This window comes from Glandiceps talaboti, chromosome 11 (assembly GCF_964340395.1).
Source record: "Glandiceps talaboti chromosome 11, keGlaTala1.1, whole genome shotgun sequence".
Lineage (NCBI taxonomy): Eukaryota > Metazoa > Hemichordata > Enteropneusta > Spengelidae > Glandiceps > Glandiceps talaboti.
In genome coordinates, this window is record NC_135559.1 from 2,694,909 (window position 1) to 2,720,440 (window position 25,532).

The following is a 25,532-nucleotide window of genomic DNA, read 5'->3' on the forward strand; positions in this document are numbered from 1 at the left end:
AGAAAGATTATCACAGATAACTGAAACACTGAACATTAAAAACTCGGAATTAAGCCTTTGAACGCGTATGAAGATTACAAAATTAACAAAACACTCCACTCAAAAAAACTATTTTAGAAAAGAGGGAGATATGCTGCCTTACCGGTGGTGCAATGTTATTGTCTTCAGATACAATTTGGACTTTGTCTTCCATGATGTGACGAACGATGAGATTTTCAAACTTCAAACTTCAAAGATGTACAATTGGATTTGAGGTCACAGAACCAGTTGATAGTCCGCGGCTATCCCGTTTTGATGATTTTTCAAATAAGATATGCATATTTATGTCTTTAGAGGTGAATACATTAAGTTGTTGACAAAACTACTGGCCAATAATCGTTTATCAAACTGTTGAAATATTTGAAAAAAATTTATGGGAATTACAAGGAACTTCTTTGGGAGAATCCCTTGGCATACTTTTCTATTTGAATGTATGGAGCAGGGATATAATTGGGGAAAACCCCTTCCCATTTTTCTTGTAAAAATAAGAAATGTTGGCACATGTACAAGTAACACAGACTCCCGCGGTGAATATCTAGCACCATTCTCGCAAACCATAGCTGTTATTTCTTCCGCGAAATTCAAAATAACGGGAACGACCTCTGGTAGGGCACGCACTGGACGATGCCGTAAAAGAGAGGCCGTGATTTGCGACGATGATCTATCACTTGTATTTGTTTTGTACCACCTCGAATCTTGATCACGTGACCATGGATTGCCATGTTCTCTTTATTGTATTAGTAAGATAATTTCACATATTATCCAACAGTTCCAAGTAATATTCCATCATATCACCTTTTGTGCTTTTATATCATGATATGAGAAAGTTGACACATTCGAGTTGTAATGAGCGGTATAGGCGAACTTTCTATGAGTTTCAGAATGTGTACACTTTCTGATTTTGTGTGTATGTATTAGTCTTAACTAAAAGTAACAAGGCCTCTCCTTGGCTGAACGAAGAGAAATATTGGGGAATAGCATCTAATTATCTCTATCTTATGTGGTGTAATCTACCATTACGACAGGAAGATGGCGTTTATATTACCATCATCTTGTAACCATTTACAAAATGTCCTTTTGCGTGAACGTTGTCCCATGCCTGTCATTTCTTACTTGTCTGCTAGCGATTCAAATGTAACTTAACGCCAATTAGACTTCGACGTCAGTGACCTGAGTGTAGAGCATAACATTTTCATGAACCCGGAAAATTTCCACAAAAAAGAGAGACATGTATTTGTCAATTGGGATGGATGTCATGTTTATATATTGGATTTTAAGACATAACGTTGAGTAGTGGTCTTTCCTCTGTTGAGATCAAATAAACAACCGGCGATTAAAATGGTTAAACTCAAACATGATAAAACAATTTTAAAAGTCTGGCAACACAAGATAAAGTTGAAGAGTACCAGCTATGTGAGGCGTAGAGATTAAAGCTCACGACTAGCGCGATTTCCCCCCCCTCCCTCTCTCACCCCTGTCCCCCCTATCTCTCCCTTCCTCCATATCTCCCCCTCTAGCCCCTTTTCTTCCATCCCCTGCCCCCTCTCTTTGCAGCTGTTTTTTTTCGCTGAAAGCAATAATGAAATATAATATCAAAAGACGAGACGTATAAACAAAACATAGGTTGCATAATAGTTTACTCTGTTGGATAACTTTATATACTTAAACAAGAAAATGGCTCTGGCATAAATTTTTACAATTTCATACTTTCATACTCAAGGCAAAAGAATTTCCATAATAATTGCATTTTAAAAGGTAGATAATATTTTTAACCTTCTGCAAAAGTTTAGAAGAGTCAAGATCTGTAAAAATATACTTTAATTATTTTGATTTTCCTAAGTAGATCTAGAACGTTTACAGTATAATAAAATAACGTTTCTAAGAGGATCGATTTTCAAGGACGATAGAGGAAATACTTAAAGACAGTGGAGAAAATTTGTCGAAATGTCTTGCCATTGAAGGCGCTCACGTAATGAGAGGTCATGGCTTTCAGAATATTCTGAACGGTTCGTCGTTGCTGGCGCATGTTAACTGTGCGTTTAACACCACTCTAGAGGAACACATAATATTATCTTGAATAAGAAGGTGTATATGAGCAAATATTATCTTGAATAAGAAGGTGTATATGAACAAATATTATCTACCAGTCGTCTGACTATATGGAGACGAATAACGTTCCTACGAATAGGGGTACTATGTGCTATCCCTTCCATGCACATAAAACATCTCTTTCTTTCCACACGTAGCATTTTATCTTTCCACCCAAACAAGGAAGATGGAGTAAAACTGACTATAATATATTCGTATTTGTAACGTAATATTTCATATACCCATTCATACAAGCAAAATTAAGTGTCCATGTAAAAATTACGTGTCCATGTGAAAATTACGTGTCTATTAGACAGGATTGACCATAACGACGAATCTATCAGTTTAGACTTGGAGAGAAGACGTATACTGGGGGACGGTTCACATTACTTTATCGTGTATTCAAACGCTGGTAAAATAAATGTATATATCTTTCTTAAGGAACAAAAGGACGAATTGTAAAATCACAGTAATGATTGAACGACAACATAAAATACGACTTGTCTAAATAGATTAATATAAAACTGCACAATCCTGTCGCCGACTGATTTCTAAAATCGGACCCGCCAAAAGTTAGACGTGACGACGAAAGTTTAGTACAGTATAAAACAATGGTTATTAATTTTTAACAAGGCCTTTCTTGTTTAATGTGCCTACAGGCTTGAAAAGATTTTAAGATATGGTTAATAAAAAATATACAAATGCGAATACAAACGGCAATGCTTATAATAACGTAACGGATCTATATATGATGTAAATATAATTATTAAAATTGATAACTATAGAGGGCGCCACACACTATTTTTTCTAATTCAGATACGATGACGTATTGATTTTAAACATATGTGTTATGGCCCCTATCAAGAAATGGTCACGATCACGGTGAATATTTTCCCATAAAACCCGTCAACACGGAGGCGTTAAGTAACTTTGTCATGGTTACAAGTCTGGTGTAATGACATTGTCAAGTTTTCAGGAATTTAGAAAATTAACGAACAAAGCGTATAGTTTATATTAGATATAAGTTATCTAGTATTTATTCTCGAATATTCATTTAAAACTAAACACTATTGAACGGCAACGGTGTCATAGAAATTTATTATTAAATGTATATTAACTGGCCGATGGTGGCGCTATTTCTATTACTTCTATTTCACATACATGATTATATATGAGCCTATTAAATCTAACTTCAGTGGAATTTTATTCTTAAAACATGGAAAAGCGAAAAGAGTGTAAACAAATGGGAATCTGGGTGTTGTCCTGAAACCGTAAACCCATCCAAATATTTCAGTATATTCATAAATAGTCTAGATTTCAGTCGTCCGTTCGTTCTAGTCATGTGACGTCACCAGTTACGTCAGAGTTCGACTTCGACCAAGGCTCGGAATCCTTGACCCTGAACGGAGGCATCTGATTGGAAAGTAATCCATAGTTCTCCGGTGGTCGAGGTTAGAACTGTCGGTGGTGTCTTGTCGCCACAGAACCTACGATAAAAACATGAAGGATTTTAGTCATTACGATTAGATAAGCAGGTATTACAATACCAGAGTCGACAACACAGGTGCTTGTAGGATTTGATTTGCATATATTAGGTAAAAATTTATACAAGTACATACTAAAATACAAGGTATAAAAAGTCACCGAGGATAACACATAAAAGTATTTTTAAAAACACTTATTTCCAATGTGGTCCTCGTAGGGATATTCAAAATGCCATGGCGACAATAGCACAGAAAAATGTATTACATTGGAAATGCTAGAAAACTAATTAGAGTGATAAAATACACATTGACTGTAGTTTGTGATTTGGCAAACATTACATTTTTCAGAGAGTAATTTCCACAAATAGCAACAGTAAGCTGATTAAAAAAAGGAAAATAAAATGAATTCTGACTGAAATTCAGTGTGTTTTCTAACAAGAATTTACAGGATGTTTTCATAGGAAACAGTGTTAACAAATAGGTGACACAAATATTCATCGGTACAATCACAGCCCACAGGTGACTGTGGTTAGGAACCTTCACCTAGTACTCTTTCGACATTTAATGTAACCTTTGATTTATACTAACGAATGATTAATACTCTCTTTGTTTTATATGATAATAGGATGTTCACATTTGTTGGTTTCGTTCGGAAACGTCACTTTGTTTCGATAGACCCAATCTACAGCATCGTAGGGACAACGAATGTAAAGGCAAAGAACCCACACCCCACACAAACCCCGTCGATTATTATCAATTTTGCTTGACCCCATTTAACAACTAGTGTGGCATTATTGCAGACGGGGTTGTTGCCATTGGATTTCACAACTCGCAAACCCCAAGCCCGCACAGGCATTCATCATGTATGGCCGATAGTAAACACTAGTCTGAGAACGCAATATATATAAAAGTCGTGCCTATATATTTTAATTTCACATTTAAAACTTTTTAGGACGGCTATCACAAAAATCACTTACCTGCCAAGAGAAGTTTCCTTCCCGTCGCTGATATCCAGGAAATCGAAACGACAGTTTTCCTGATTCTCCAAGTCAAACACTTCAAATCGCAGCTTGATGGTTTTCCCAGTTATTTTCCATATGCAGTCCACTTTGTTGGGATAGTAATTCGGGAAGCCAGGGGATTCTAATGTACCTGTAGTGCCTAAATGATGAAATGAAATATGAAGTCAGATATGGTTAGAGGTAACTGAGCATACTCACAGGCAATACGAACAATATCTTTATAGGAATTGATTTCCTTACTTTGATAATAAAATAAAATATTTAGAACAATAACTTACCATTAAATACACCCCCACACTGTGACCCAACACTTTGTAGTTCATCTGTTTCATAGTGAATTGTAAAATTCCCATTGTGAGGCCACTCGGAATGAAAATGGAACCACACCACCTGGGAGTGTGTGTTGTGATCTCCTGGCCAATCAGATGGCTTACAGATGTGAATATAGCCACCATCTGGCCCATGACCTTGTCGTATACTGATAAAATCAGGACAATCTCCGTTATCTTCTGGCCAGTCAATGATGTCCAACCTACAAGAGACAAAATAAGTCTCTAAGTGTATTGGATGACGAGTGGCTTTTTTCTATCTGTGCACCTGAGGTAGGCGTACACAGAGTGATTGACATGTACAAATGGGGCTCATCAGCCAATCAGCTCTTTCTCTATATGTCATGATAATTATGTCTTCGCGCTCAGTTTTTGAATAAGAGAAAATACTCTTCCCAACTCAAATGCAACCATTTCTTCTCGATTTTGATGTAAGTTTGATTTTTAGCATATACAAACTAGAAACAGTACTACAGGCTAGGAGTTTGTGTGATAAAATTTTCAATTATAAGATAAATTAATTCGATATTTCGATGACTCAATATCGTCCCCATAGCCATTCTAGTAACAGTCTACATACCCCATGGTAATACCTTAGCTATTCGAATAACTGTCTACATACCCGATGGAGATACTCATGTCATCTTCGGCATCTATACTCCAGACACAGTCTATAGTGTTATTATTATCCTGTGGCATGATGGGAGATTTCATCGTGGTTTCAAGGGCTGTAAAATGCCCGCCACAGCCATCAATCACTGTGGGTAGGAAAGACAGTTTCAAAATAAAATTTCTAAATGATAAAATGCAGAAGATGCAAGGTCATTCTCTATTACGACTACTTTGTAATATTGGCCATGGTGAGCATTGCTGCGTCAATGACCAGGCCGGCAATGTACCGAGTAAGTCATTTATTCAATAGCCACTGCACTGTCTATTTTTTAAATAAAATATTTATTTATTAGAGATTTCTACAGGAGTACCCCATTTACATACACTCAGAAATTGGAAAAGACTAAAATGCATCAATATTTACAAAATTAATTTAAAAAATAAAAAAATATTGCCAAAATGTATAATGTATGTTGAAAGTGTTCACGTTAACGCAGTGTGTCTTCCTGTAGCCTATATACATGGACTTGGTACATAATTTATTCTCCATACTTCAGCTACCACAAAAACATACTCGGTGTACAGAGGAACGTGTGTCATGAAAGTCTAAATATTTATCCACATTTCCGTACACTATTACACTAACATCCAGTGGGTACATATATCTCATCGTATCATATATCATATAAATTTGAAGATTACAAATTTAAAAAAATGTAAAAAAATTATTGATTTTGTCTTTAATTGATGACAATGACTGGAAATAAACTAGAGATAAGTTAATCAAAAAGGTACACATTGAGAACAGAAACAAATAAACAAACTACTATGTCTTAACAAACAAACTATACTCCTCAGCAAAAACTTTTGAAAAGTCAACGCATGCGCAATCACTTACTTAGGCAACTTTTTTGATCAGTAGCCAAGAGGTAACCTGGGTAACAAGAACATTGGTAAGCTCCAAGGGTATTGGAACAACGATGATCGCAACCATTATTTTCTTCATCGTCACATTCATTCTCATCTAGGCGATACAAATAAAATTGGATGAAATTCGTAAATACACTTTCTATTACAGCCTACAGAATTATGTAGCACAGACACATTTGATTTGATTTATTCAACACGGATCGTTCTTTTCCATTTTCTTTGGTATAGACATCAACTCAATATAGTCACAATATTCAACAGCCTTCTATTTGAGTATATTTGTTTATAATTAATGTCAAATAATTTTTTTCAGATGTCTATACACATTTTATCATAACTGTTTTGATATGGTAGGTGACACGGGAAGGGATCCAGAAATCAAGTTGTTTACATCATCAATTACCGAATTATAGGTAAGTCACGCAAGTGTCTCTGTTTCTGCTTCTGCTTGATAGTATGCAACACTCCTTGCGGTTATCGCGCAAGTGTATTCCGTGGCAAACATTGATCTTTATGAGGGTTGTCTGAATTCTACGAGAAAAATCTACCGGAGGCACTACAGTAGTCTCTACGCGCGTGCAGATCGTGGATGCGTAGTTATGTGTACGCTAGACAAATGCGCGATGAGAAGAACTCATACGCGTTGTGTAAAGACGCAGTTGATTACGTCACAATACGATGCGCGTTCGCGCATTTGTCCAAGTCTCGGTCCTACCATATTCGAACATGCAGAATTCGACATGACGACAGTTGAAAACAATCTCTCATCTTTTGAATTTCTTCATATACTGAAATGACTCATGTTAAAGATGCAACAGCGGCAGTGAAGAGACTTGAGGAAACCCAAGAACGGATGGAAAAATTATGTGTGGAATTCGATAACATGCAAGTTGATATACGTTCACAGGAAGACTTCATTATTCGTAAAACAGAGAGACTGAGAAACATTGAGAAGGCGTTCTGCCAGATGAAATTTCAGATCACCCAGATGAAAGGACAGTTGGTGGATTTACAAACTAAGTTAAAAGAAGAGGAAGAAGAGGAAGAAATGAAACGAAGACTTCGACCTTGGTTGAAAGATTGAGTCGTCACTGAGTTATGCCAGTTCACTTCAGGAGGTAAACATTTCAATGTTTGATGTTGAACATTTCTTGATATGCTTTTGGAAAGAAAGACTTTGTCCCGACAATTTTTGTGAAGACTACAGTATAGGACATAATACAACATTTGGTATGGAGAGCGGAGACGCCGCCATTTCAATAGAAGAGGTCGACGCTCGCATCGAGGAATTGCGAAGTAGACTCGATAATTTGAACAGGAGCATGGACATCTTTCAAGCTCGCACCGAGGAAAGAGAAAGGGCGCTACATGAATTAGAACAGAAATTCGAAATGATTGACCAGGGTGTAGCAGACATAAAGGAGGAACAATCACAGTTAGACGACAGAATATGCACTTGTGAGAAAAAGGCGGAAGAAAATTCACATTTTTACGCCGAACAGAAATTGCAGTGTGATATCAGCGACTTGGTTGCAAACCCCGATTTACAAATCGGAAATATAGTTTCATATGTTCGAGAATGTTTCAAAATTATTCTTGAGTCACTAAATAAGATGGATATTGATGGAGAGTCGCCAATAAAATGCATCAAGTTGCTATGGTTACGAGAGGAGAAGAAAGATGGATTGAGACGACTGCGATGCGAGACATCGACGAGACTTGGTTTAGATGAGAACAAAATGGGCCAACTTAAGGAGTTTTATCAAACGTATCAACAGTTAGGGTGCCCTGAAATATTTCCGTCCGAAGAGTTCCATTATGAAGACAAGGAGGCACTGCTATTGCTCAGAAAACTTGAAAAAGCCAAAATGATGACAGATCTGAACGAAACTTTACGTCTTGTTATCGCGCTCGTCTGCGTCCATAGAAACCCAGAATTCTTGACGTCTCTGAAAGAATGCCATCAGACAGTCCTCGCAGACACTTTGTTTGGTTTAGACGTTAATTCAATAACGATATCAATACCGTCTGATGAGGATGCTGAAAATAGTGAAGATAGCAGAACCATTTGAATGAAATTTTTTACAGAAGAGCTTAAAAGTTCAAGTTTCACTCACAAACGGTTGCTGGAAACGCAAAAAAAGGAACGATTCTATATTTTCAAAAAAATCAATTATGTCGATTTAAGAGATAAAACATCAGATTAATTCGATAATCATACCCATTACGTTTTAATAGAAACATATTCAAAGTTAACGCGCATAGGATGTTATAGAATTGAACTTAAGTTTATAGTTTAAAAAGAATTAGTTTAAAAGATAACTACATGATAACATAGCATAGACGTATTACGTCGGATTCACAGCAATTTATAGAACATATCAATACATGTGACGACCAAAACATAAGGCTGTAGATTACAGACCGGGGGTGACTTACCTATACAGTTCTTTTGGTCGTGAGCCATGTAATAACCCTCTTGACATTCGCATACATATGCGCCATCCAGGTTGTTGCAAATATGAGAGCATCCCCCGTTGTCTTGTTCACATTCATTGATATCTAAGGTACATAAACGAAAGTAAGTCAGAATTTAACCCAAAATTGAACATTTAAAAAATCAAAATTTGTCGAAGAGAGTTATTTTTATTATCATTCGCAAAGTTATAATCTTCCTTACAGTATGACTGTTCTCCAAAGACTAAACTAAAACTCTGCTATACATGTATATTAGAGGAATGATACGACAGCGTAAATAACTATTCTGTCGGATAAAGGTTAGACCATAGACCTCTAGACCGACCTCCATGGCCCAGTAGAAGTTAACCCGGGTTAAAAGTTCACTTACCAGTACAGTTTCTGTTATTTTCGGCAACACGATAACCCCATCGACAACCACATGCATAAGTACCAATTAAATTCAAACAGGCTTGTTCACAACCACCCTGGTTTATTCGACACTCATCAATGTCTGCAAACAACCATAATGTATTTGTACTCACAAAATGAACGTTTCTGTTTTATTCATATCATTTTACACAGAACATGTAAACTTGTGAAGACAAAAACTGTTCTCGGTCCACCAAAAGAATGGAAGTAACTGGCGTTTTGGGATCAACCCTTTTAAAAGTCTAAAGTCCTAATACTACTTGGTTTGAGTCGTTCGTTTCTAATATTCTTCAAGAATAAATTAACTTTTCAGTATCAAAGGCAAATGCAACAAAACGTTGAAGTATGTGTGTGACAACTCTCTTGATTGAAACGTGGACTCTGCATGAAAGTAGGTCTATGATTAAAAAAAACAATTTTAAATAAACGAGAAACAATACTTTATTTCCATGACTATACAACGTAAAGTCTTTCATCATCGACTATTTACCTCTAGACTCATATGACGCCGAAAATCTCATAAGCAATGCCATCGACCCGTTGTCAGGTTTCCCAGAATGCAAACGGAGTCGAAGGTGGGGTCCACTGGTTGCAAGTCCCACGTTCCTTTGCGATTGACACAGCTTTGTTATAACATCTGAAAGGTTACTGTCTCCATCGATAATAGTAAGGTGGTGTCGACATCCAAGTACATCATTAGTTGATTCTTGATAAAAAGAAATATCATAATATAAGTTTCATCAATTGTATATACACAATGACTCATTCTTCTAAATCTGCCTCAGTTACAAAGACCCTATGATTTGAAAACCATACGTAAGCAATGCACGACTTTATCTACAACGAATGTATTACACTGACTCAAATAGGAGGTTCAATAAGAAGTCACATTGTACAATATGTATGAGGTTTCTTATTCACTTTCACCTAAGTAAGTTCATAGAATAGGTTATGTGAACGGTGTAAAAACTTTCAAATTGTACATTTAGTTGTAAGTATTGAGTTACCACTAATACATATGTATTTATGTACCGAACATTTAATTTTTCGTCTATTGGAAGAAATTTAAACACTAAACTCAAAATTAAAAGACGAAAAAAGGTTATTTCTTTCCAGCTATTTCAGGACTTAGCATGATTGAAAAAAATACACGACTTACCAGGAATAAGTAAGTCATCGATTGCCATGGTGATGATAAATCCATCTGGGACGGAGATTTGCCAAAGGCAGTCTGTGTCATGTGGAAATGACAGTGGATAGTTGAGACTTTGGATTGTTCCTGTTTTGTCAGTCAAAATTTGCCTGCAAGCTGAACAGAAAGAAAAAAAGATTATAATTCCAAGTGTAGAAGTAGAATGTGTAGTTGAAAAAATACACACGTTTAATGGCTTCGGTTGGTTTTCCCATGTCAAAGGTGATAGGGAATGAGAAAATATAGAAATAAAAAGAAAGAGTGAGAAAGAAATATTCCCTGTAAGTAGGAAAAAGAGAAAAGAAAGAAATAGATAGTGTTAAAGAATGTTTCATACTTCCTGACTGAAAATGTACGAAGAAACCAGTCTTCCCGAGATGCCCTGTGTCGCCTGTGTGGAATTTCAGGTAAAGACTGTCACCGTCGGCAATAATACGATCAGGTGATTGGTCACCACAGAAACGACCGAACAGAGGTGAAAGTTCACCCTTGCCGTTACGAATTTCTATATAATCTTCACATTCGCCGTTTTCTTTTACATCTGTGAAAACATACAAAATATTATGACTTGTCTTGGCCTGTCTTTGTTATATCTTTGAGTCTGTAGAATTAACACGTTTCTGTTTATTTATGTGGTTTGGGGAAAATATCAAAAATAACATGTTATAACTACATTTATAATATACCTAGTGATAATGCTATGCCATGATTCGCTAGAATCAGTCACGTGATATGGAAATAGTTCCGTCAACTATTACATGGTCACGTGACCACCGCGAGTTCACAGCAGGTCATAACTACATATATAGGCTCACTGAAAGTCCCTTCAAGCAGACAGGCCACTGTCGAGGGCTACGTCGAATAATATCCAACGCTGCAACGTTGAGTTAATGTTATATGTTTCAGAGCGATTTTGATAAATCTAAAACACAAGTTGACACGGTCATCAATTGAATGCCCCCCCCCCCTTCCGTCCTCATTCAAAGAATCTTTCAAAAATTAAGTTCAATTCATTTGCAATTGCTGGGGAATGACATTAACTAAAGACTGCTCGACAAAGTTAAACGTGTTTAATTTGATGCTTGAAATTTCAAATATACGACCTATTTCTGTATTTCAAGTTGATGATGTTGACATGTTCTAATGACATAGGTGTACTTTAGGATTGTATATTCTTCATCCGGTGATGTTGATGACTTACCGGAGAGATCGAAATGTTTGAACTTCAATGTAACCGTGTAACTCTTTTTGACAGATATGGTCCATTCACAAGTGATATTACTAGGATAAACATCCGGGTATTTCGGAGACATGATGTTGCCCTCAGTTGCAAATATCGTCCCGCCACATTCTGAAAAGAAACAAAATACAGTGGTGAGAGATAATTTTTTGGACAAAGAATGGAATTTGGTGTGAGTGGTTTTGTACTAAGCTGCAATATTCCGAATAATGAACAAAATATCCATTCAAACATATAATATGGTAGGGAGTGAAATTTGCATATTTGCCGCAAAAGTCAAAAAAGTATCAAATGAAATGTCACTACCCAATAGTCTTTAATATCACTTACCTGAGACTCTGTGACAATTATAAAGTAGATTTGTTTGTCTGATGTCCATATCACTCAGTTCTAATCTTTGTCCGATATACGCATCTTCATCCTTAGGTTTCATGGTGTGTCTTCCATTCTTACTGTAGTATTTGGTCCCATAATGCATCACTGAGTTGTAGTCGTACGGTTGGGCAAGAGAATTAACCTGCACAAGAAACCGAAAGGGAATGTTGTTAAAATATGGGGGAGGGGGTTGGTGACGTTTTTTCAGTAGTTTTGAAAACTTGGCGAGAATTTGCCCGCTAAGATAAGGGTGTTATTAATTTCTTTACATGAAATGAAATTACTTTTCGTGTATCAGTAAAATAAGATGGTTAACGAGAGAGTGACTGAAAAATGGAATATCCCAGGATTCATTTAACAATACTTGTAAACAAAATATAATATAAAACCAAAATCTGTCATAATCAACGATTTGACGCAAAGACTCCTTGTAGACTTTCATAGTTGTTCTTCCAGTCATTTACGGTGCGGGGATAATATGAGTATTTGCATGTATTTGTTTTTGCTGGTATTCCATGGAACGTGTGTGAATAAGATCGTCTGGTCGATTTTGTTGTACGTTTGAAGCATTGCTCTGTAGGTAATTCAACTTTACCGTTTTAACATCTTTCCATTTTGTACCTCACAATATAAAGATAGTAAATAGCTATCTATCCTACCTTTGATTTGGAGTGTTTGTTGAAATTGTACATTCCATGTGACCATATATTCTCATCATATATATCAACATATTCGTCTCTGTCTGGTCGACTCTGTTCGTGCCAAAACCCAATTACATGGCCAAGTTCATGAAGTATTGTTCCATATGACGTACACCCGTTGCCTAGAGACACAAGTTGTCTGCCTCCCCCCACACGGCCAACATAAGAACAGCACCTGCGAAAGATCATGATGAAAGGGTTTAGTATATTTTTACTACATGTACTACACTATATAGTTACTGCTGTGTACTTTATGGGGTCAATGGTCACATTATTTCTTACTCGCAAATGACCCGTTTGTGACTTTGTCGCAGGAAACCATTAAAATCTGTAAACGTTGCCAGTACCGGTAAAATGGGTACACAAGTAGTCAAATACTAGTAGATGTTCCTATCTCCTACTAAATACACATTTTGTTGTGATTTGTGCTTCTTTTAATGGTGAATATCACTCTGGGAAATTTTTAACTTTGAGTTCTGGAGAGTCGTTTCATGATTTTACATCACATAAATTGCCAAGAAACATCAAATTTAAACTTTGCTTTGTGTGACGGTCTTAGCCGTAATCCAGTGTTGCATCATGGGAGTTACCAGACATGACTATGTATTAGCCTATAAATATTGATGACTCCTAAGTGCTTACTCTCTTCAGACATATCTCCATTAATAGTTATTGTTAATCGAATGCATATACATGGCTACACACTCACATAAAGCAACGCTGGACTACTGCTATGAAAATAAATGCAAAGCCAGTTTTAGTTTGGTGTTTCTTGGCAACTGCGTAAAATTAGTGTCACGTGAAATCATGAATTGTTTTAACAAAAAGTTTAAGAAAATAAAATATTAGAGAACAACAATAAATTATCAGATACAGAAAACATGTATTTCAATGTATGACGCCATTTCTGGTCTTATAAAAAACAAAACATTTTCAATCTAAATTTCTGGATGAAAATTGTTAATATCATGACATTGTTTTAGTATTACATGTATTTGATGATAAAAGGTAATCAGTGCAAATAAACGGCCTGCCTTCTTTCTATTTCATAAACTTCATTTTGCACCAATACATACTAGTAGCTAACCAAGTATTATTTGACTCACAGTTTTTGACTATGGGTGGAACTTTGTATGTCAGATACATTATACAGATTAAGTTTAATTTAATTTATTGAAATGATTCAGGCAAATTATATATATATATATATAATATATATTGGGCATAATTAGCTTTGTCGCTCATCGGCATACACTATAGGCCAGTTAACCTTAAACAGAACACCATCTGACTTGACAAAATATTATGAACATTGCTACATCAATTAAAACAACAATTTTTTATAGCATTGCTTCATTTTATAGTCCTGGGGTGACAAAAATTATACTGATGTTGCTATATTGAAATAGTAGTCTGAGCCATCAAATCTGATCAGATCATCACCAAAATGATATCTGTAAATTTGGAAACTTTTTTTCCAAGCTCCTATTGCATTTGGCAACAATGCAGTGCTAAGATAGTCGGTGGCTCATTTAAAAAATGTAGCAATGTTGGTAATATTTTTGTTAAGCAGACGATAAAATGTAGCAATGTTGGTAAGATTTGTGTTAAGCAGACAATAAAATGTAGCAATGTTGGTAAGATTTTTGTTAAGCAGACTATAAAATGTAGCAAAGTCAGTAAAATTTGTGTTGAGCCAGACGATAAAATGTAGCAAAGTCAGTAATTTGTGTTGAGCCAGACGATAAAATGTAGCAAAGTCAGTAATTTGTGTTGAGCCAGACGATAAAATGTAGCAAAGTCAGTAATTTGTGTTGAGCCAGACGATAAAATGTAGCAAAGTCAGTAAGATTTTTTTCGAGTCAGACGACACTGTCTTCCAGGTTAAACGGCTGCTATTGTACCACATAGAGTATTATAAGAAATCCAATCCCGACTTTTACATCATTGATATGATATACATGACTTGTTTACGTCTTAAAATAAATCTAACCACCTCGTCACATTCCCATAATTAGATTTACTGAACAAAGCAAACGGTGCACGCAATTTCTTTGATGGGAATACACTCGATTAAGCGATAATATTTCAATGTTGTCATCAATTGGTTACTTCCATCGATTAGTCTGCCATGCGTATGGAGTTGAATTACGTTCCATTTATAGTGGTGCTTTCCGTGTAATAAAAGCAATCCTTTTTAAAGTAAAGGTCGTCTTCCCACGCGTAAAATTATTTCAATTTAACTAAGTTCACGTCATTGTAGCGAAATGGCAACGCGGGTTATTTTCGCCAAGAAATGGATTCTCAGCACTTTATATTCTTTTTATTCATTTCCTGTTTGTTCACTTTCGTGAACCTTTTCTTTGTAGAAAATGTCATCTTTGGAAATGTTTCGCTGGTACAGTGTTTATCAAATCCAACTTTCTTTATCCAAACGTGAATAGCAGTTTCTGATTTCAGACTGTATAACGATTAAATTACTCTGACCATATTTGCAAATGTTTATTTAAAGTTGGAACTTGTCGTTAATTAAATTTAGGTAGGATATTCTAAAAATTAAATGTTACACAAATATTGAACAAGTAATCAATACTCCTCAGTACATTAGTCATTATGATGCAATGACCAGGCTTCCAATTATGCATCACACTGTAAGTCTAGCAGGGTTCATCCACTTAACGTCAAGGAAATCCCACGACTTTCCCGGAGTTTTCCAGGAGTACTTAGATCAACGTTTGTTCATTTTTCAGGAGTGTTGGTTGAACAACGAAATCGATTTTATTTGTCAACAAACCTGGTTTTTAATACAGTTTTAATACATAGTTCTCAATATTAACTAATCCTTAATTCTCCCACCATTTCTTCCAATTTGGAAATTATGATACTCGATTTCACGACAGTAACATCGATCGTTCAGTCGTTCCAATTCCTATGAGTCGATCGCATTACTTCAGGACTTTATGAATACTTCAAAATTCGAGGAGTTCCCAGTAGCGCATGAACCCAAAGTCTAGACATTAACATTGTGGCATATAGCCTTTTAATTAATTGGACTTTGTTAGGATCCAGATAACTGAGTTAAAGGTGTGAAACGTGAAAATATATTCTATGGGTTAATTAAAGCTTATGATTTCTATATCGTTAACTCGTATCCCAAGTTTGAAGTAAATGGCACCTGTTACCGCGATAAAAGTGAATATGGTCCCATTCCCCTGTCCAGGTCACAAACTTCAGACACGTGTTTTCTTCCCATTTATGCATAGCTTCGAAGATTCTACTTTGAGTTTCGTCTGCGAAAAAGAGAAAACAGATACATTTGTTCAACAGGTTATCAAAACGATAGCTTAATTTTGAATGAATTTAATATGGCAAGTACATTTTAATGCTGTTGTGTAATCAAAACAATGCACCAAATTAACTTCCCATATGCAAAGACATACCTCTGTTTACTTCATAGAATTACGTCATTGATATGTCATTTGAATAATTTGAATATTTAAAAAATACATCATAAAACTCACTTGAAAAACTTTCTGATATTGTATATGGGATGATACCATCGGTCCATATACGTGATTCCAGGGCAGTAGCACCTCGACGATGTCTGACGTGTGATCCTTCTTGAACTTTATAAGTGTAACCAAGGGAATGTCTCTTGCGACGTTCGCTACTACTCTCATGTTCAAGAACTATACGCGTCCAATCGTCTTCCACAATGTCACTTTGGTACATGTCTGAAAATGAATAGAAAGTAAGGTAATGGACCTTTCAGTAAATAGCGCCCCCAATTGTCACTAAGGTTCCCACTGTGTTCAAGAACTATATTGTGTTTAATAGTCTTCCACTGTGTCACTTTTCTAAATAACTCAAAATGAACACAAAGTAGACCCTAGCAGCAAATAGCGCCCCAAAGGTTCGTCCCAATGAGGGGTAGAAAGGTTAGAGATAGGATATGTGGGTGGGGTGCATTTACTATTTAGAAAAAAAAATGACTCACACGTTAGGCCATAGATTATTATACACTCTGCAAAGTAATCGGATATAGGCCTATTTACACATATTCTAGCCTGCCACCGATAATGGACAAGGGAATAAACGCGTAAATGTTATGACGCCAAGTTATTGCAAAAGTTATTTGATACTCATTGAAGAGTGATTGTACATTTGGGGTGAACACTTTTCCATTGACATCTTTCTCAAGTAAAGATTGGTCATCGCCTTTCACAGATTTTCCAGATAGTAGTTACGATCACTTCAACAAGACAGTATGCATGGCGTGCCAAATATTTAGAATCTTACAGGTATAGAATAGAGCAATCATGTTTTAAAAGATGTGACGTACGCTTCTGCTGATATACATACCACTCGTATCAGTAAAGGCGATCATACATAAACCTTTTGCCCTTCAAAGTATGATGGAATGGCAATACATCGTAAAAGTAATAAATAACAGTACCATTGTACTGGACAAATACGAAGACTGCAGTTGAAACTTGATAACTGTATGTTATTTATGCATCTTTTACCCGCTCGAAAAGTTCCTTCACATACAAAATCACTGGGTTTATTTCAGGTCAATGTCTTATTACCCTACACGTTTCTCGACTCTTGTCTACTTCACTGCATGCGTCGTCGATTGTTGTCTACACACATGGTTACAGAATAATGACGAAACTGTAATTGTTTTTAATGGAAGGTCGGGATAACATACGTGTTTCCGGACTAGTTTTTAGTGCCAACTCTGGTCAAAACATATAATCTTTATTTGTTTTTATAATCTTACTACTTGATCTTTTCGTGTCAGTGCTGTTTTCGTAATCCCTTGCGTAGTTTTCATTCAGTGTAAATGTGACCTGACCCATTTATGTTGAGGTCCATAAAATGATAGCTTATACTTGTATGCCAGAATTATGACGCACTCACTGCTGTTTGTATTGTTGGGTGAAAATATCCTGATATATATGAAGAGAGAGAGAGAGAAAAAAGACAGAGAGAATAAGTTAACATTATAGACAGTGATAGCCAGCGAGAGATTGGGAGAGGGAGAAGAGGGAGGAGAAGAAGGAGAGAGAGAGAGAGAGAGAGAGAGAGAGAGAGAGAGAGAGAGTCAGACAGACAGACAGACAGACAGACAGACAGACAGACAGACAGACAGACAGACAGAGGAGAGGGGAGGGAGAGAGATGTAACACTTAGAAGCAATCAGGAGAGAGGTCACAGACAGACAGACATACAGACAGACAGACAGACAGACAGACAGACAGACAGACAGACAGACAGACAGACAGACAGACAGACAGGGAGAGAGACAGACAGACAGGGAGAGAGATAGAGTAAACTAGTATAGGCTTCGTGTAACAGAAAGATCGAAGATGATCGAAACCACGGTTAGCGTCTAGACCTAGAGACTGATATGGAGACATACATGTTAAAATGCTAACAAATTCCTCCTCCTCCATGTTATACGTGTATGATAGATACTGCCAATTCTTATGAACCGGTGTCACTATTTGATAATTAAATAAATATTTCACAACAATTGTGTTTTTATATGTGTTTCTATACCTTTCAGCACGTTTGTCATGAATTGGGGTCAGATGTCAAATTCTGATATTAAAAAAAGTTTGTAACACCATATAAGTGTCAACAAAATCAACTCTATATGATTGCCTGTCGATTACTCCGGTAGCTCTGTCCTTGGCCTGGCGCACCATAGAGTCACTCGTTGGCGCGTGTTCGATATGTGTGACGGCATTAATGAAGGTTTCAGTCGTCCGTGACCCAAGTCCACGATCAAGAAACTTGGAAACACTGGGTCTGACGCCAATTTGAACAAAACAAACAGTTTACAGCATAAAGAAATACATACGAATTAACATTGGTTTGTGTGTCAACTGGTCAAACCAATATTATAATCAATGTATCCTATAAAAGCGTAGATGCATATATTTTTATGGTATCACGTAGTCTAGCTACTGGTGTAAACATACCCGGTCTGTGTTCTGACGACATTTGTAGTTTGCAATATTTAATGTTTACCGTGCTACATTACACACCAATGAAATCTTCATCTAGAGTAGGGCGACGTCAATGACCGATATCGGATAACAAATAAAAAATTCTTTTTTTTTGTATGCGTTTGCGTAAAGGGGGGGGGGGGGTGATAAAAGCTTACAACGGATAAAATACTTTTAGATTTTCAAAACCAAATTCTTCATGGATGTGCATGTCTTTGCATATACTCAGTTTACATATATATGGACACAGACAGATAATAGAAATCGCGTGGACAATGAGAACGTTGGTGATAATTGTTTTACACCTAGAATTTTTAAATAAAAGTTACCGTATTTTTCCTTCTTAAGTTGCGTCCTTGTACACGATTTTTTATCAAAGGGTAGTAATGTACGTCATAATTTTGAATGAAGTTTGAAAAATATCATTTTAGTTAGATTAATGTGAAGGGGGAATGTAGGGGGTTGAGTACTTATTATCATTCTCACAAACCAGAGTTATTATTTCTACCACTACGGGAGGCGCGTTGCCGTAAAACAGGCCGTGGTTTTCGACGATGACTTATTTTAAACAAAACCATCGGACATCGATCTTTTTTATTTTTGCCTAATCTATCGATTTCTGTGTACTGGGCACGTCACTCAAACACGAAATAACAAACCAACAAATCGGCACTCTCCAATCTTCAGGGTCGTTGATTTAGAGGAATTTTCAACGTGCAGTTTCAGGTTTTGTCCTTGGCCCAGAACAATATGTTTTACCAGGTCATGTTTACCGTGACACTGTCAATGTGACGTCTGGTTTACTATGTGATAGACCATATTACCTTGTGTGAACTGCCACCTATTAATCCGTGTACGTTTGCCGACGATGTTTCAAACACCCATGGGGTATATCAGGGACTTAATTTCTTCCGCTAAGTTGACATTTTTCCGACTAACTAATTTCTGTTCCTCAGTATTTTAATATTTCATGGGGTAATGACAATATCAGTATTATATGATAGAAATTGTTCGTTTTTCTTTGTTTTTATAAACATTTGAATGTACTTTTACTTCAATCAGAACATGGGGGGGGGGGCAATTTGAAGTTTGTTAGGACCTGTCACCAAGTTTTGCGTGGGCTGTGTCGTCCTAAAAAAAACTTACAAGTACTAAGTAGTACAAGGTAACCTTGGTCTGTGAAAAACTGAAAAATAATGAGACTCAGTGCAGTTTTACAAACATGATCTCTGACACATATGACAATATGGAGCAAGCACTGTAGACTGCTAACAACCACTAGCTTTTATTTTCGCTATTTGGGGAAATTTGTGTATTTTTGACTTTGTATTAGGGACCAAAAGTTTCTTATGAATCAATGCCTGCTTTCTGAAATGGGCACGGAAGCGAACCCGGCGACTGCACAGAAGCGAACCCGGTAACTGCAGACTGTCTAACTACGGTCTAACATTTCTTTCATTTGCACGAAATGTGATGTCGATCTAATAAACCTAGTTTCTATGGTAACCGTTTCCGATTAATCACAGCCGACATCTTCATTGTCTGTAAAGATATAGATGAGTAGACTGTGTGTTTTGAAGAGAAATAGTTCATAATTGACACATTGAAGTGTCCTGGTAAACAAGACGTGTTTGTCCAGTGATTAAAATACCGGCAAACTACACACCCTTCCAAGTAGGATACTTTGTAATGTTTCGTGTTCTCTTTATCTCTGACGTACCTCTGACTGACCTCGACCCCAGACCATCGTACACAGACCGGAACCTCGACCTTAAGCCACCGCAAACAGGCCGGAACCTCGATGCAAGATCATCGTACAAATGCCGATCCTAAGACCAGCTGATCAATCAATCAATCAATCAAACAAACAAACAATCATTCAGTCAACCAACCAACCAACCAACCACCCAGCCAGCCAGCCAACCAACCAACCAACCAACCAACCAACCAACCAACCAACCAACCAACCGACCGACCGACCGACCGACCGACTATGACTACAAAGTCCACCGTAGGTCAGTTAGGTACAACCAACCAATAAAATAACATTGCTTGAATAAATCCTAACTTTCGACCCCAGTTCTGTCTACTCAGGGATGACAAGTCGGGATGTTTACGCATGCGTGACTCCAACATAAAAGTCCCAGACAGGCGGTGTAAATGCCGCTCGTCTCTATTTAGAGGCGGTTGTCATTTTCTTATGCATACATGTCTGCTTGTTTGCTTCCCTTAATAGAGAATATAAACACAGTCGTCATAAAACATCAACCCTCTTTACGAAATTACGGTAACGGTAATCTATGCCACAGGGGCGTGTAATATTTCATAGATTGTTGTTTTCTTATTTCTTAGAATGTCGTTTTCTTAGGAAAATATCGTACGAATCTTGCTGCTACAAATGTATCAATCTCTAAGTCTCTTCCCCTTACATGTAGGAATATATAGTAATCAAAAGGTTGTTATATTTAGTCTGTAGACCTGGAAAACAACAATCTATGAAATATTACACGCCCCTGTGATCTATGCTACATACAAACAACACGCGCCGCATTTTTAAAGCCCTAACAGATAAAACATAGGTGCTTTGGTTTGCGAAATTGAGAAAAGGTTATCCCCCACACCAATTCTGTTGGTAATTATGTCACCTGAACAGATAAATCTCCACCACTGAACCGATCACAATATCAGTTAAACAAGTAAACCCACTATGAACTCAACCATCATATATGAATGCACTAAACTGTCTCTCGATCTGCATGTGTATTTATCTGTTATTCACCAAACCGTACTCAGATCAGAAAACAATCAGTCAAGCAATCATTCGATTGATCTAGCATCGGTCATCCAATCAAATTTCCATCAAGTAAAAACAGGTGCCAGGCAGACTCAAAAGCACGTGGAGTGTCATTTCGACAAACATTTATCATACTCTAAAATATAAGATTTATTGCTACTATTCCGGTAAAAACGTTTACATTGTTTGTTCCTATACGTAGGAGCTCAGACCACTATGGTCTGAAGTAGGAGTAATCCGGCACAGGACACGGGAAATGTCCGCATCATGGCAAATCAAACATCCTATGCGTTATACTTTTATACTCGTCAACCGATCGCTATACACCACAGTCACTTGTGAACTAATATTCCATTCCAGGATGGCGATATTCTAGTCTAGGATGATCATAATACAAAATAATGTCTTTAATGAATGACGTTACTATAGGTATTTGCGATGTTCAAAAAATACACAAAATAATGACGTTATTTTAGGTATTTACGATATCAAAAAATACTGTTTAATACCGGTGACTGTTGCAAAATAGACTGTTGCGAAATAGTGTCTATTTCGGTAACCGTATTTTTTGATATCGTAAATAACTATAATAACGTCATTATTTTGTATTATGATCATCCTAGACTAGAATATCACCATCCTGGAATGGAATATTAGTTCACAAGTGACTGTGCCATACTCCTATGTACGTTGGGTTTTGCTCATCTACTGTGTACGTATCGGACGGGTCTAAAACGTGGGTTCAAAATAAATGAAAGCGATAAAAGTGCAGACAAACACTTGAAGACATGATCGTTAACACATTTGAATAGTGTCCAATTTATATACAGAGTTACATGTAATTAACCTCATTAAAGGAACCCCTTGCAGTTGTAAAAAATGTTATGTTAAATCGGAGCGGTTACAAGGTCGGGCTTTCTAATATGTCTAGGCGTAGTACCATACCGGGTTTAGGCCACTTGCATACCTCCGAAATGTCATCAAGATAACAAAGCATTTTGATTGAGCAAATTATTAGACGTTGACAGACATCTGTAAATTATTAATGATCAAATCACAAATCTAATGATCGCATAAATGTCTTTTCATACCCCAATCTCTCTTTACTTTGCCATTTCACAGACAAGTAATTATTTGTGACCATTTCAACAATTTGAGTTCCCTCATCACTGAGTAATCCGAAACGTGTGAAGACTACAGAAGACGAACTATGGAACAGTCAGGTTGCATAGAATTGGGCTTTCGGTGTAACGATGCATCCCTTTATGCGATTAATATGTTGGAATGTGTTTGAATTATGAAGACGATTAAAGTAAAATTGATATGTGTACACAACACTGAGGATATCAAAACGTTCAAAGAAACGCGTTCGGCTTCATATATGGACAGAACTGGGCCGTTTTACAGTATTTCACCATGATTTTGTTGGCGTATTTAGAAGCGTGTGTGCAAAGTGGTGCACGGTGGTGTATAACATTCTTGAGAAATGGTTCGTCTTGACAAACGTTTTCTTTCCCTTCAAAATCAAGAATGGAATTGTTGTAGCTGGTGTTTTGAGAGATTGACAGTTTTACCTGAAAGAAGTTTTGTTTGACCGAAAATAGAGGTTTAAAAGACGTGTCCGTAAATATTGATTGTTGCTAATAAAGTCAATGCTGAGCCTGTGTTGAATAAAATAAACGTATAAAAACAAGAATGGGTAGGGGACGGCAACGGAAGTAGTTAACAGCCTGTATGTTCCTGTCGATTAACCCTGGTAATTACAGAGAAAAATAATTTTGGTCAATAATTTTTAGTGCGTAGACATTAAATTTGGTGCAATAACTTTACCAGTCATACACCAGCGCATGGCGGCAACTCTCTGTACATTGACAGACAATCACATAATTGCAGTCAGCCAGAACAAAGAAATAAATTACAGAGACCCTATTGTACTCAATTCGTCTGGTTCCCAGGATAAAATAAAGGACATCTTTATTTTTCTTGAATAAAGACGATAATTTGCCGACTTCTTTTTATCACCAGGGTGAATTTGCGACGTGATTATAGTTGGTCAATAAAGTAGAATGGTCGTTTTAAAATTAACACGAATAACAATTCAGCTAGTGTACGGATATCGTCAGGCACTGTTGCTTTTTGTGGCTTCGATAGTTCAAGATTATTGCTTGAGACAGTAAAAGTATAACTAGTTGTGATTATTTGAATCGTTTAAGTTATTGAGCTTAGATTAATGGCTGAACTTTATGAGTACACACGCTTTTACACTGAGAAAGTAGGAAAACAGGAACAGGAATTTTAAGTCGGTGTTAAATATTAAGTGTAAAATATGAAAGTATTACAGCGCTGTAAATGGGTCTTCCCCCTACCTCCATGATGTGAACTACTAAGTTATAATGTAATGCCAACTCGACGTACCCAGTGTTTCCTGCTGATCTAGCACCAGCTGAAAATGATGGTTCTCGCTGAAATTCAGGATCTTTTATTAACTTCTCAACACCCCATTCACATAGAGACATGTCGTTTAATAAAGTCTTATCTTATCTTATCTTATCTTATCTTATCTTATCTTATCTTATCTTATCTTTCATCTTATCTTATCTAATCTTATCTTATCTTATCTGGTGTTTTGTTTAACCTCGTAGATAGCTTATATTTGTCGATAGTACGTTTTCCGCGGTGGTAATGTTGTATCCCTTATTATGCAAAGCGTTCCTCTGCTTGCATGGGTGGACGTCTTTTATGGTTCCTACGATTTAGAAGGTTAAAAGTCGTTTCACTAGACAGAGAACCACTTTGTGCTGGATGTTAAATAATGGTAGTCACCCTGAACTATGACTTTTAAACATTTTATGATCGTCTTTCATCACAAATAGAAAAATAGTTTTCTCACGATTAGTTTCGATGTAGCGCGGGTCTTATCTTGCAACATTATCAAAAAAGGTGATTGATTGAAATTATCTATCTCTATGCTGTGCTCTATCCTATGACACGAGTACAACTTTTATTGTCAGACTCAACTATGTAGCATTGCCAGTATTTTATTTCCAGGATTTTTTTTAGCAATACATTGTACTAATGAAAAAATAATGTAAGGTTTTTATATAGCGCTTTCCCATACTGCTCGAAGCACTCAAAAATTACCCCTGACACGCATCTATAGAGGTCCAATTGCTTTATACTTTCCTCATTTCATCGGAAGCATACAATTCAATGCAGCTTCTGTACATACTTTACATCGCAACCTCTATCCTACCAGGTCCCCAATAAAGCTGGGTTTACTACAAGCGTGGTTTAAAATCTTTCCATGGAATTTTAACTGGGGGCATGGAAACGTACATTTATCAGATTTCCGTCCTCTGTTACTGTGGTTCCCAATCTTAAACGTAGAACTGTTCTGACTGCCAGGTTAGTAGCTTCTTTCTATAGAGTGTCTTTATGGAAGCAGCTCAGACAGTTTTCAAATCTTCTACATTTGTTGGAATGTACTCCTTCAGAAATACTAAGGTTATTGTTGTTTGAGACAATGACTGTCTTGGAAGAAGATAATTTGCTCGATGACGTTTCTATGGGGCTTTAAACAACATTGTTCTCGTCGCAAGTTATATGTCATGTAGATGTCGCTAGTAGAAATAGTGGAGGGTAGAAGCAAGACAGTTTGGGGAGCAAGACAGTTAGGGAGTGCTGCTGATAGGGCGGAAGAGGGAGTCGCACTATTACAAATGAAGGACGCTACCTGTTGATAGTTTACTAGTGGTTACATGTTCTCTATTTCATTGTTATGATTTTGTCCTTCCTACTTTCAAAATGTTTAATTTGCCAT

The 25,532-nt window shown here is 36.7% G+C and overlaps 1 protein-coding gene across 3 annotated transcripts in view; it reads right to left on the reverse strand.

Annotated features, from left to right (window-relative positions):
* Positions 1 to 2,165: 2,165 nt before the first annotated feature.
* LOC144442281 (bone morphogenetic protein 1 homolog) overlaps positions 2,166 to 25,532 on the reverse strand; it is a 28,439-nt gene continuing 5,072 nt past the window's right edge. Inside the window, exons 2-16 of one of the 3 annotated variants that reach the window (XM_078131583.1) lie at positions 16,423 to 16,635; positions 16,077 to 16,191; positions 12,860 to 13,076; positions 12,156 to 12,342; positions 11,787 to 11,936; positions 10,923 to 11,126; positions 10,553 to 10,702; positions 9,884 to 10,099; positions 9,353 to 9,475; positions 8,944 to 9,066; positions 6,473 to 6,598; positions 5,585 to 5,720; positions 4,912 to 5,165; positions 4,589 to 4,772; positions 2,166 to 3,614 (exon numbers count right to left, since the gene is read on the reverse strand). In XM_078131583.1, coding sequence (XP_077987709.1) covers positions 3,488 to 3,614; positions 4,589 to 4,772; positions 4,912 to 5,165; positions 5,585 to 5,720; positions 6,473 to 6,598; positions 8,944 to 9,066; positions 9,353 to 9,475; positions 9,884 to 10,099; positions 10,553 to 10,702; positions 10,923 to 11,126; positions 11,787 to 11,936; positions 12,156 to 12,342; positions 12,860 to 13,076; positions 16,077 to 16,191; positions 16,423 to 16,635 — 2,525 coding nt within the window. In that variant the 3' untranslated portion in view covers positions 2,166 to 3,487. Of the gene's footprint in view, positions 3,615 to 4,588; positions 4,773 to 4,911; positions 5,166 to 5,584; positions 5,721 to 6,472; positions 6,599 to 8,943; positions 9,067 to 9,352; positions 9,476 to 9,883; positions 10,100 to 10,552; positions 10,703 to 10,922; positions 11,127 to 11,786; positions 11,937 to 12,155; positions 12,343 to 12,859; positions 13,077 to 16,076; positions 16,192 to 16,422; positions 16,636 to 25,532 lie in introns of those variants that run through there. The other 2 variants (XM_078131585.1, XM_078131584.1) reach the window with 2 other exon arrangements.